This window comes from Polyergus mexicanus, unplaced genomic scaffold, assembly GCF_030449975.1.
Source record: "Polyergus mexicanus isolate NDT 795.1 unplaced genomic scaffold, iyPolMexi1.0 SCAF_1, whole genome shotgun sequence".
In the NCBI taxonomy this organism is placed as follows: domain Eukaryota; kingdom Metazoa; phylum Arthropoda; class Insecta; order Hymenoptera; family Formicidae; genus Polyergus; species Polyergus mexicanus.
The window spans coordinates 14105591-14119210 of NW_027223321.1; the positions used below are offsets into that span (position 1 = coordinate 14105591).

The 13620-nt window shown below is 35.0% G+C and overlaps 1 protein-coding gene across 1 annotated transcript in view; it reads left to right on the forward strand.

The window, feature by feature from the left end:
- The first annotated feature begins 1097 nt into the window (after positions 1-1097).
- Positions 1098-13620, forward strand: part of Phlpp (PH domain leucine-rich repeat protein phosphatase) — a 65371-nt gene continuing 52848 nt past the window's right edge. Inside the window, exon 1 of the mRNA XM_070302044.1 lies at positions 1098-2825. Within this exon, the coding sequence (XP_070158145.1) occupies positions 1098-2825 (1728 nt within the window). The remainder of the gene's footprint in view (positions 2826-13620) is intronic.

Genomic DNA, 13620 nt, shown 5'->3' on the forward strand with positions numbered 1-13620 from the left:
ACTTAGGTATAGATACGCTTTTATCGAAGAGCATTATGTAGGCACGGACATCAGCATTGCTGAAACGAGCGTCCAACCGTAACATTTTATATATGGCTTCCTCCTACACACATAAAAAATGATACATACACCAACAGTATCAGCATAATCATTTACTGACGATCTTTCGCGATCCTACTTCCGTCACATGGAAATTTCGCTATTTTGCAACGCATAATTGTTTACTGCAATCTCGCAAATTCCACGATGTCGGTCGTTCGTACGTGTCAATTGTTTCGCAGTTGACGCATGGGAAATACAAATATTTATATTTCATTGATTTCCATCCAACAAAATATAATATTTGTTCCATTTATTTTATGTACTATTAATAAATAAAAAAGCGCGCAAAATACTTCCTCAGAATATTATATATTTTTTTCATCATCTTATATATTGTTTATTCAAAATTTTTAACGTCAGATTTGAGAAAATCTTTAAATTTGGCCTTAATATCCCTTGCAGGGCTGCAAAATTATTAGATACGTTTAACTGTAAGGTGGACTAGGATCGTTATTTCATAAAAGTCTCGGTCTATGTTTTAATTGAACGTACCTAATATATGTCTTTTTTAAATAATACCGGCACATTGAATTTAGAATGACCCAGACAGTAAGCATTTTGTTGGGTTGGACAAAATAAGACGAGAATTTATGAGACCAAGAGTTTATATATAATTAATTGGATTAAAATTTCATATAGTAAGTTAATTTAACGAATCGCGTTTTTGTTATAAACTATTGATATTTATCGATAGTAATAAACTAATAAATAATACATTATCAACAATTTAATACAAAATTTTAAACGTTCGGGGATTTAATTTAGATAGATATCAAAATTGTATAATTCAAGTCGTGTAAAATCAATATATGGAACATTATTTTATGCAGGCAAATATCCAACAAGCGTAGCAAGGATTAAGAAATAAACTCATCATTCATTTCACTAAATCAGATAAATATCTGATGCATCAACAGCATCGACGCTTCTTGTCGATCTAGAAGCAAAAAGTACATCACACATTCTATCTGTCTGAAAACAAATTCACGGCTAAAATGCTGATCGCCAGTGTATCCAACAATCAAACAATTGCTCCATCCGTGAAACTACAACGATCCCGCCGATTGTCGTCCACCAGAGGATTAAAGCAACGAACGAGTGTCTCGAAAGACTCCTTTCCTTACCGAGATCTCGATCGTAAAATCCGTAATTCTCGATCTATGGCGGGCAATAGCATCGACGAGGAAAACGCCAAAGAAGAAAAACTATTGATAAACTGGGAGATGAACGAGAGAGTCAGTTTAAGCAGTCGTTCTAGCACTGGGTTGGCAATTCGTCCTGACAGTAGGAGAGGCATCGAGTTTAGCGAGAATTGCAAGAGGAACGTTGAAAGTAGATCGAAAATCGGTTCGGAATACTCGGAACGCGAAGTCAAGTCATCATCATCAGCGGAACCGTTGGAGCTGATGAACGTGTCCGGATTCGCCGGGTCGAATGTTGCCCGGAAGCATCGCGGCGCCTGTTCAATTGACATGACGAACGAGAACGTCCTTCGGAGCGATTCGAAATACAAGATCGGTATTCTCAGTCGTGGTACCACGACTCTGAGAAAACAAAGGCGGCAGGGCGACACGCTCGGGAAAGACAACGGCGACGCGACGAATAGATGGACCAAGGACTCCATTTCGAAACGACTAGAACTGATCCACGAGTTGAATCAGAAGATCTTGGCTAACTACGAGAGGTTTCAACAGAAATCGAAGCGTACCAAGGACGCAAAGGAACAGACCGTCATGAGCCGAGTCAAAGATAAAACTGATGCCAAAGAACACGTTTATACGGAAATCAAGAAGAGGCACAAAACGGGCTGTCGAACGAGCGATCAGATGGCTCGGGATATTCTTAAACACGATACCTGGCGAAACAAGTCTTCCGAGAAAGATAATTCTAAACGGGCGGATATCGATAAATCGACCTTTTTGAAAGATTATGACGAGAGAATCGATACCAAAGGTCGAACGGAGAAAAAGGATAAATCCGATCGAAAAATTGTTCGCGAGAATACAAACTTCAGCATGGCGGCTAAAGAAAATTTTTCGTATCAAGTAGACGAGAAAACGCATTTATCGAAATATCCAAAGTCGAAAGATAAAAAAGGACGATTGTCGGAGGAAAATTCAATTTTTTACGCAAACGAGGATATACCTTCAAAGGAAATGGAATCAGTCGCGACTGGAGATTGTCTGGAGAACTCCAAATTGTATCCCGAGAGCTGGAAACCGCGTAATGACGAAACGAAAAATGACAGTTCGGTGGAGAAGACTGAGGACGGCGTTTCGCGAAATCGATTCGAAATCGATTCGCAAAAAAATACCATCGAATCGCAAACGGGAAGCGAAGACGCCGCGACGGACGAGAAGATGTTGGAGTGTAGAATTCTCGAGAAGTTGGACAAGACGATCGACCGATTCGATAGCGAGAGAACCCGGCTATCGTCAGGAGACAGCAACGAGGAGGGGAACAGCTTCAGCACGGATTCTATACAGAGTCGAAGTCCGAAATCGGAAGAAAAATGCACGAAGGATGTCACCAGCCTCCTGCAGGATACCTTCAATTCCTCCTGGGATTCGGGAGTCGGCGTGGCGGATCTCGGCAACGGAAGCGGATGGGTGAGGATACACACCGGGATCGAGAGCAGTCTCGTCTATCTCACTTTGGACACCACGGCTAGAGACGTCTGTAGGGACATGCTGCTGGGAGACGACTTGTCTCTGTTTGTCCAGGTAAACGCCAGTTTCAAACGCGGCCGATTGTCGCCTTCAACTTGCGCGGACAGTATTTATCTCGTAAGAGAATGAAATACAAAGTGTAAACAAGATAGATGGAGATACGAGGGACGATATAATCTCAGGACAAATTCGATCTCTTTGATAAATATAGAGATTACATCTCGCGCAACTTCGTTTCTCGATTTTGTTTCAGAATATTGAAATCTGAGATCATCAAAATTACAACAATTTTAATCTATATATACCATATATATATTTTTTTATTTTTTATTTTTTTCCAACCATCCAATAAATTCAGAGAGAAATTCAAAATAATCTGTCCGGTCTAGCTTCTCAAAAGATAACGACGTACGCGCGAGTAATCAAAAGAGACTAAGACTTAAATAGCCGGCTAGCTCGATGAAAGAAGTTTTGGCTCAATGAGATCGACTACCTAAAGCCACCGCGAGTTGGAGTTAATTTTGGTTTCCGTGAAAAGGACGCTCTTTATTCTACAAACCTTTTCTCTCGGTAGCAAGGACATTCGAGTATTTCAGTAGTTTGTTACCTCATAATTGTGAATTGGCCGCAATTAATTATCGTTGCTACATATTAAACTACAATGAAATATCTAACTCTTTACGACTGCTTCGAAAAATAGCAAAACTTAAAGATCCATATTCAAAGGAAGGACAATTTTTTGTCAAAAATTTTATCTGTCTATATAAAGCTATACACGAATTTAAAAAGATATTAAATAGTATATCTATTTCATTTACATTTTATATGATAAAGTCAATAATAGCCATTATTGCAACAGCGATATTGATTAAATATTTTCACGAACCGGAAAACAAATAATACGTTTGATCGAGTTTATTGCCTTGTATAAATTAATCTTTCTCGTGTATATATACATTTTTTGTTCGATACTTCGCATTAAACATTCGCATTGAAATCTGTAATTAAAACTTTCACAGGATACACTTATCGCAGATTAATTGTTGCGCGAAACAAAACCCAGGCAAAAAAAAAAAAAATACTTATTGACAAGTGAAATTACATTTCGATTGTAAAATGTTAAATCTATACAGTAACGCGTTTAGATCATTTCCTATGGTTCCTTTATAAGCTATTCGAAAAATCCGAGATGAAAGAAAAATATATAAATTAATTTAATAACAATAACAAGCGCAATTCCCTTTTTTATTTTCTAAAAGTTATTCGTGCACATAGTATTTATCTCTATATCTATTTAATTACAAATGTGAAATAAAGAAATTATTAATTAAAACATTATTAAAATATATATATAAATAATATCATATTTCATCTTTACAATCATACAACTACAATCGCTAATACTTTTGCACGCTTGAAATATCTCTCTCTGTAATTTCAAAATATCCGGAAATACGTTATGTTATTTTATATATTAATTTTCATCATTCGTGTATAAACAATACAGAAATTTACAGTTTAATGCGCGGTAATCCATCCTATTTTGACGTATTAAATTCATTTGCGAACAGTGCTGTTACTAGGCAACGTACACTCCAGCATAGGGCGCAAAATATTAACAGGCGGCAATAATTTTTGAAGTGTCCAAAAATATATAAAAATTGACCGCTTGATCCGCGATGACCGTCCCTACTCGGGCTTGACGTCGACCGCTTTTAAAATCCCGTTTAATCGTATGACGAAAACAGAAAACAAAATTTTTCAATTGTCTTCCTTGTCTCATGTTTACAAAATATTATTAAAAAATAAGATATAAAAAATATATATTTTATTCTAACTCTTGGCACACACACACATACACAATATCAAAACAAATATAAAAATAAAATAAAAATTTAAAAATACAAAACATAAAGAAATATAAAAATGCAAAAAAAAAAAAGATGGAATTATCATGGTTCTGGATAGTGTTAAAAACAAGTATTTTTTAAACTATTTTTTATTTGCCTTTGCAGCTTTGAGCTGAAGCGCGCGAGCGAATTCCAGCACAGGAGCACCTAAAACAGTCGTAACGTTACCGTTTGCGAACTTGTTGCGAAATGAATTCGCCAATTGATCTATATTGTATGCATGGTTTTATGGATAAATGAATATCGCAATGCGCGCTATGATCCGGAGAAACATTGCAACTTGGATAATTAACCGATAAGAAATTATTATCAAGACAATACAGAGGATTGTATTAAGGATCGATAGACGCTATTATTCGGCACCTAATTCCCGTACAAGTATCGGCAGCACGTCTTTGAAATATTTTTATAAGAACAATAATCGTATTTGAGATCAAGATAAAAATAGAACGGACCGCGGTGAATGTTGCAGGAATTCAAAATCCAGCATGCAACATTCTACCTCGATGTAGCGAAACGAATCAAGCGTTACTCAAGCGGAGAATTTCTCGGGATTCGCGGAAGAAAGAGAGAGAGAGAGAGAGAAACGATTGTTATTGGCCATGGGAAGAGATCGATGCGCGAGTAAAGAAGTGCATTTCATGAAAACAAACGAAAGATTGCGCGGATCACGAAATCTCGCGGGAGACCGTTTCAGTTCGGAGTAGAAAGCGAGAAATTTTTCGATCCTCCTTGGTACGAAGGGAGTTGAAAGTAAGCGTAAGCATATCGATCGCGATCGATATACGTAGATTTTTGTTGTAATTTTTTCAATCGAATTTCAAGATACTTAAGAGAAATTTTATCTTTATAAATCGCGATATATTATACGTTTCTCGCGCGAAACTATCGCGTATAATGATGTTACAAAAGATATAATGTTCTATTAAGACACGAGAGATATTTAATCTAGAGAAATTAAATTTTTAAAATGAAATGAAGAGAGATACGGATCTTTACTTCTTCCTTTCCAAGAATAAATTCCCCGAACGTCTTATCTCTTTGAGGGGTGATCTTGAGTGGCCAGCACGCTCGCCGGATTTAGCACCCTGTGATTATTTTTTTATGGGGATATCTTAAATCCTTGGTGTATACCAATCGTCCAAAAACCCTGGATGAGCTGAAGAACAATATTCGTGCTGCTATTGTCAACATCGACGTAGACATGCTGGACAAAGTGGATCAAAACTTCCGATTTCGACTCTCCCAATGTATTGACCAGAACGGAGGCCACCTTCAAGATGTCATTTTCAAGAAGTAATTAAAAAAAAAACTTTAAATGTACCTCTATGTAAAAAAAAAAGGATTAAAATGATATCTCTAATACTTTTTGTTTTATGATTTTTTAAAATAAGGAAGTTCCCGCGCCGCACCTTGTATAATGCGGGATTTAACATGGACGAGAAGAGTATTTGGTATTCCTACCGAACGGGAGTCAATTTTCGAGAGTGGCAAATCATTTGCAGCATTGTACCATATTTCCGTCGCAGTGAATAATATGTTTCCATTTCTACGTACACGTATATTCTGTCATTGCGAAAAAATAATTTAGTTTTCTTCCAATTTTTTTTTCGTCAAAGTCAACTTCAAATGGCTCGTAGGAGTGGAAATTTCGGATCACCTTGAAGGCGCTTTAATCGATGTGATTTACGTGGGAAACCGAAAAGCCACAGGGGAAAATCGATATTCGCTAAATAGTTTGCGCGAAATAAATCTCGCGATGACGTAATCGCGCAAACTTGTCACTATTCCAAGTATTCGCGCAAACATGGATTATTCGCGGCAACCGGGATAAGATGGAGTCTTCCGTACCTCGAATTAGAGCAAAGAGTAGACGACGCACCAACCGCGGAAGAGCTCGTTCTCTCACAATGACGAGGTGTTTCGAGCTCTCGACAGACCTGACACGTCACATTCATCTGTCAGCCTATGCGGGAACAATACGCGGAGCACGAGAAGACCTGTGCTATGCTAGCCCGTTAAAGTTGCGCGTCTCGGTTTGATCGTTAGACGTTCCTCTCTCGCGACGAGGATTTAAACGGGGAGCTGACAACCATCGCAAAAGTTCTATACTTTCAAATATAATGTACCCTTATCTCCAGATTGAATAAGTTTCTTATCTAAATAAAAATCTTATTTATATAAGGCTTTTATCTCTCTCTCTCTACTGATCTCGTTGACGTTCTATTATGCTGTTTTAATCGTAGATTTTATAACAATTTAGAGTTTTTGATCAATTTTCCTTTAGCGAAAATTTGATCGTCTAGCGGACATTATTTGCCAGAATAATCTGACAAAAAGTCTTGAATTTCCGCCGGGACAAGGTACGAAATTAAAATTATACGAATAACAAGATCCTATTTAATTACAACTTCGATTTATTAAAGTCTTTTCAAAAAAATTTAAACCGAGAGAATTTAGAATTAAGGCTATTATATAATTAGATAACCATATTATAATTAAAAAAGCCAATTATGAGAAATAATTACCATAGATGTGAAAAATGACTATTTATTTAAAAAATCTGCGCGCGTACAAAAGGAATCTCATCTTTCCTGTAGCTGGAATGTAATATTGAAATTCTGTAGCTGAAACGAGATCCGGCAATTTTCAAACTTCGCGTATAAATTTTAGCAAAATGTACACTATACGTTGTGCCAATTGGAAATCGATTATTTCCCTGAATCTGTGTGTGTATAGATAAATTACGCGTGTAGATAAATTATATGAAATTCTAGCATAATTCCGATAAAGTTACGGATGATAACGGAACTTTGCGACGAAAACGATAGATTGTATAATTATTTAATGAAGATCGGGGAAACTAGCGCGCGTCTAATGCAAAGAAAGCATCCGATTAGATTCAATCTAATCTGACAGTATTAACCGATCGCTCTAACGATCATCGTTCGTCGGTTCAGATCAAGATCGCCTCGTAAGAACCTCCTTTTACCTTTAAGTTTCTAAAAGGATACGACGGACTCTTTTACTGAAATCGCGATTCGTTGCTTCCATTTTATGAACGTCACATTCACGAACGGGCGCGTTTAACGAGCGTCGTTTTACGAGCAATGTTGTTTAAGAATCGTTGTTTTATACCGTCCATGTGCGTGTTTTTTTTTTTTTTTTTTTTTCGTGTATCAATGAGAGAATAGAAAGAGCGAAAAGGAGAGAGAATCAAGGGATGAAAAGTGCGAGGAATGTTTGATGGGCGGCGATAAAACGCCCGGGCGTTTCGTCAAAATACACTTTGTATTCTCGGTTGCGAGAGATGCTTTCTTTATGATTTTCTGATGCTACATATAAGTAGAGCGAGATGTTATAAGATGGAATTTTTTTTATCGAGTTCAACAGGCGGGTTCGATAAAATTTTACGCGAAATAAATTGGTTGCTTTGTGGTAGTGCTTTTTTATATTCTTTTATCTCGTTTATTGCGATATCAAAGTTGTTTTTGTTCATGTATTGTATAATCTTTGAATCTCTCTCTCTCTCTCTCTCTCTCTCTCTCTCTCTCTCTCTCTCTCTCTCTCTCTCTTTAGATCGGGATAGATTATTACTTTTGGATTCTTAAATTACTAAGGATCTTTTCATTTAATTATGAAAATATGGAAAATTTCATATTTTCATTTTTCAGGAACTTGATTTTTCTTTTCATATATTCCATCCTTGAGATTCTTCTCCTAAAAATTTTTACGTTCTTGAATTAATTGATATACACAATGGGCAACTAGTCTATAATGTTTTTAAACAATTGAAATATTTTTTCCGTCCAATATAGTTATAAAGAATTGATAGATTAATAATATAAACTTTTATTCTCTAAGCCGCACGTATTCTACGTTTACATTCATCGCGGGTAGCGCTTATACAAAGCGTTAAGAAAACGATTATTTATACTTTTCAGAAAATAAAAACCGAGCCATACAAGAAATATGAACCTTCTCGTAATCCTCTTACGTTATGAAAGGATAAATCTGTATTACGTTACTTGAAATCGCGATGAGAAAACGAACGAGAAATAGGTAGGTATATGCAATTTGTATTTTTAATTAAAATCAGACTGCCAGTCGCATAAATCCGACGAAGGGGGGGGGGGGTGAAGGGGAGAAGCGGGGCGAGAATAAAATTGTCAATCATAACGACATCGGGAATTGTCTTTTGTTAAGCGAGAACAAATTTTTACGCGCCGTTGCCTAATTTAATTAAAGTCGCTCGCCGAGGTATACACACGTTCACACACGTATACAGAATACACGCACAGAGAAGATGATAATAATAAGCGGATCAACGGTAAAAAAAAAAAAAAAAAAAAAAATCCTTGCATATTCTAAAGTAAGCAAAAATGCGTAAAAATACATACATCCAAGATTGGGAAGTAACGCGTTACTTGTAACGTCGTTACCGTTACAGTTATTTTTTTTTCTGTAACAATCGTTACTTTTTTCTGTTTGTAACGGTAACGAATTAGCCGTTACTTTTATCGTTATTTTTTAGGTCTTTATTATCTTATATATCTATTCAATAGATAGATGTATTTTTTGAAAAATATTTTCTAGCCTTCTATCATAGGCTGCATTCTGATAGTCACTGCCAGTACTGAAAATCTATAGTAACGTAAATTATAGATTTTACAATATTGGCAATAAATATTGGGAGATACACTCTTAATAATATCAATATTTCTCTTATCAATATTTAAAAACAATGTTTGATAAAAATTTTTGACAAAATTAAAATTTGTAAATTACAATTTAAATTCCTATAAAGATAAGTGTATTAAAAAGTAATGATAATAACATAGGAAATTAGAATCATTAAATAAGTTTAATATAAAAAAACGCTTGCTATATATAGAGACTAATTTAAAGTTTTTAATTGTAACATAGATTATTACATTTAATATTGTTTATTAAATAATTTTATAATCTAATAGCTTGTTTTTTGGACGAAGGATAAATGAGCAAAGTAATTGAACAAAGTAATTAATATAATAACAACAGTGACAAAAGTATTCTATCAATTGGTTTTTTTTATAGAAAATTTGCCTTCATAGATTCTCGAAACTCGTTTCTTCCGAGGTTGAAGGAATCGCTCGAACGTGCGCGTTTTCGCGAGTTGACACATTGAAGAAGCTAATTCTATTTACCTATACGCGCGAGCGCTTTGACTGAGACCGTCGTTTTTCCGCGTTTAATCCAGCGTAGACGGGTTAAAGTCACCCGATTATGTAAACGAATCTACCGGAGGGTACCTGCCATACGACGCCGTACGCTGCAACGGCAGGTGTTTGCCAGTTTACGTTATGCGTGCACGTATATAGGGGAGAAGTCAGGTCAGATAACCAAACAGGTGTCTAATTAAGAAAAAAATAAACGAGTTCAAAAATCCTTTGATTATTTATTATATTGTAATTCTGTATTTAAAAGGTTCGCCGATCACTAGTAATAGCTTAGCGAATTAAAAGAAAATTATTTACCATGTATTTTTTTAAACAATAATTTTTTTTTTCCACTAATTGATTTGTCTCATTATTCCGTACATAAAAGTATTACGGTAAGATTATCGAAAACTGAATATTTTACGAAATATTTTATTTTTTATATCAGAATATGTCAGATTATAAAATATAAAATATCTCAAAAAGTACTTGATGAAAAAATACTTGATTACACTGTTTTGAAAAGTTCTCGAGATAAGTTAGAAAAGTATATAATGAAAAATAGGGAGTCCCATTAAAAAAATTCAAAGTGATTTTTATATGACCTTGACGGTGCTATTCAAGGTCATACTAATATTATTACATAACGCGCCACTTGGAGCTCTACAATTTTTGCATGAAACATTTTTCACGAAAATGCGTTGTTTCCTAAAAAAACTGCTGATACGGGCGCCCTGTTACACCCTGTATACATATATGTATAATCTGGTGTTAAATGATCCTTTTGGTGAAAAATTCCGCAACTTGAAAATTTATTTCTAATTAAACCTGATGATAAATTAATGGCCCGAATATTTATGTGTGCAGGTACAAAGTAAACATTTAAAAAAATAATTGCTAAAGAATTATTTGAAAAACACGCTTTAACTTTTTAAATTATATTATTTTTAAATAATATAAAATAATAAAAAATTAATGAAAAGTATGTGTTTTGACATAATTATATTTCACATCATTGAAACGGGAAAAAGATAATTTGAACATAAAATTAAATACATCATAAATGATTTGAACATAATTAAATTCATATAGGAGGCAAATTATATGTACGTATTCAAGATCGTCACCATATATAATTTACAATTTTATATAAAATCGATAAGATCTTGCAATAATATATGAATTGTGTAAAGCATTATTATATATACTCTATTTCTGCTTTTAATTTGTCAGATTTACGGATTTTTCACCTGACAACAAATTTAAAGCAAACTAATTTTCACATTTTGAAATTGACAAAATTAACATCGCGGTGAAACACGAAATCGCCGCATACATGTTCAGCGTACGCTTATAATGAATTTTGTTAATTGCATATGGGTCTCTAGAGAAATAGATGTATCTCGGTTTGCGTTTGCGCGGGCCGATAAATAAAATATCGATTCTATCGAATCAGAATAAAATAACTTGCCGATGCTAACCGAAATTTCAAATCGGAAAATATGCGCATCATCGGTGAGATTTTGCGCATTCGTTCCGACATTTGTTACTTTAAATTTATACACGCAGCGTGATATATCATTTTTATCTATTTCGAATCTATAAATTTTCGAGAATATTTAATTTTGATGAGACTCGTTTGTATGGTAATATAAATATCCGAGAAAGATGTTTGCATTAAAAAGCAATCAATTATTAGCTAATAATAATAAAAATTAATGATTTATAAGATAGAAATTATAGTGGAAAACACGTTACGACATAAATTGATGACGTTTTAAAATACAAAATGGGATGAAAATCTCAACAAGTCAGTATTGCTGTGAAATTTCGCGAAAACTTGTGTCATCAAGGTTCAGCGATTCACGTTATAAATAAACATCACGTTTTGCTAATCCGAGACTCATGAGTAATCAGGCTTGGGCAAAATGGCTACTGATGTCGGAGGGAATGGATGGAGGGCGGCCAACAGGGAATCGGGGAATGAATTTCGGGGCTGAGCTTGCCTGAGCTTCCAATTTAACTTTAATTTACGCGAGTGCTGCTGGCTGCAAGTTCACACGAAAATTCATACCCGACTAGTCGCGACGGGGTGGTCGTCTCCATTTTTATCTCCCCTTATCCCCCGTACCCCTCCTCTGCAATGTTACTTATGAGTCCCTAAATCGTAACAAATGAGAGTTTTAAGGAAGCGTCCGATTCTCGTAGCCATCGCTGTTAGACGGATTGATAGAATTTTTTATAGCCACTTTGACACTAAAGGGCACGTTAATTAATAATGGCGTGTGAAATATGCAGTTTGTATTCGCATATATTTCGCGCTGTACAATGTATCATTCCCCTTTAGAGAAAAGTCGAAGTAAGTAAGCAGAATGTAAAGAATGAAAGAGGAAAATTTTTTGTATATTTATATATTAGGTGTACAACTTTGCTTCCGCCGTTTTCCTATAGATGGCTTTAGCGGTAAGTAGTGGTCGAAATAAATAGATCATAGACGTCATGCGATAAACTTGGGCATCTGTCAACATAACCCCATAGAAACATTAGTCGATTTGTGTCTGCGTCATAAAGTTATTCTCGATTGAAAATGTCAGTTTACGAGCCAAATTCTCGTCATTTGCGGGAGGTTTTAATTTTCTGCTTCAATATGAAGAAATCTGCGGCTGAGGCTCATCGAATGCTCTCAAATACTTATGGTGAAGTCGCTATTAGTGAAAGAACGTGTCGTGAGTAGTTTCAACGCTTCAAGAACGGTGATTTTCACGTCGAAGACCGGCATAGCGGTGGAAGAGAGAAGGTTTTTGAAGATGCAGAATTGGAGGCATTACTTAATGAAGACTCGAGTCAAAGTCAAAAAGAATTGGCACGATCATTGGGAGTGGACAATACTTTGAATCATAAATGTATAACCAGTTTTTTACAATAAAGCCTCGAATTTCAGAAAAAAAACGGCGGAAGCAAAGTTGTACACCTAATATATATATAATTTTATATTTTATTATATATAAGATATACTTTATATAATAACATATAATAATAATAATAATAATAATAATAATAATATATAATTAATATATTTTTAATAGATATAAATATATCAGTGGCTTGGAGAAAATTGAAAGAGTAACGAGCGAAAGAAGAGTTTATTCCTAATGGAAATAACGTTACTTACATAATCTCACGACGACGATGTTCAGAACGCGAAACTTTACACTTGGTTAATCAGCCACAACTACGAAAGAGATCGGATGTATAAGCATCCCTTGAGGATACCTCGTAACTTGATATCGTGGCAATCCTTTATCACGGTAATTAAACGTAGAACATGTGTGACGTGATGTGAAAAGAAGAAAGAAGCAATAAACTTCGAGCACTCTGATAAACGCGATTTTCATTACATTGTCGTTACAGTATAAAGCGGAATATATTATAAATTTAAAACTCTTATATTCGACGACCGATTCACTTTCCGATTAACTCAACTTATTCTATTAACTCTCCATTTTAACAGGAACTACTTACTTTTATCTCAAATCATTATTCTTTTCTCGGGGCACAAGAGTTTGACTTTAATCAGAATCCCTCGCAATTCAACCTCATTTAATGTGTAGCTGGTAATATATCTTGCCATAACGCAATGTAATTTGATTAGGAATACTTTTAAAATCTTTTCAAATACTCCTGCACATATACATAGTACAGTCTAAAGATTAACGTTTAATATAATTAGAACCGGGAAAA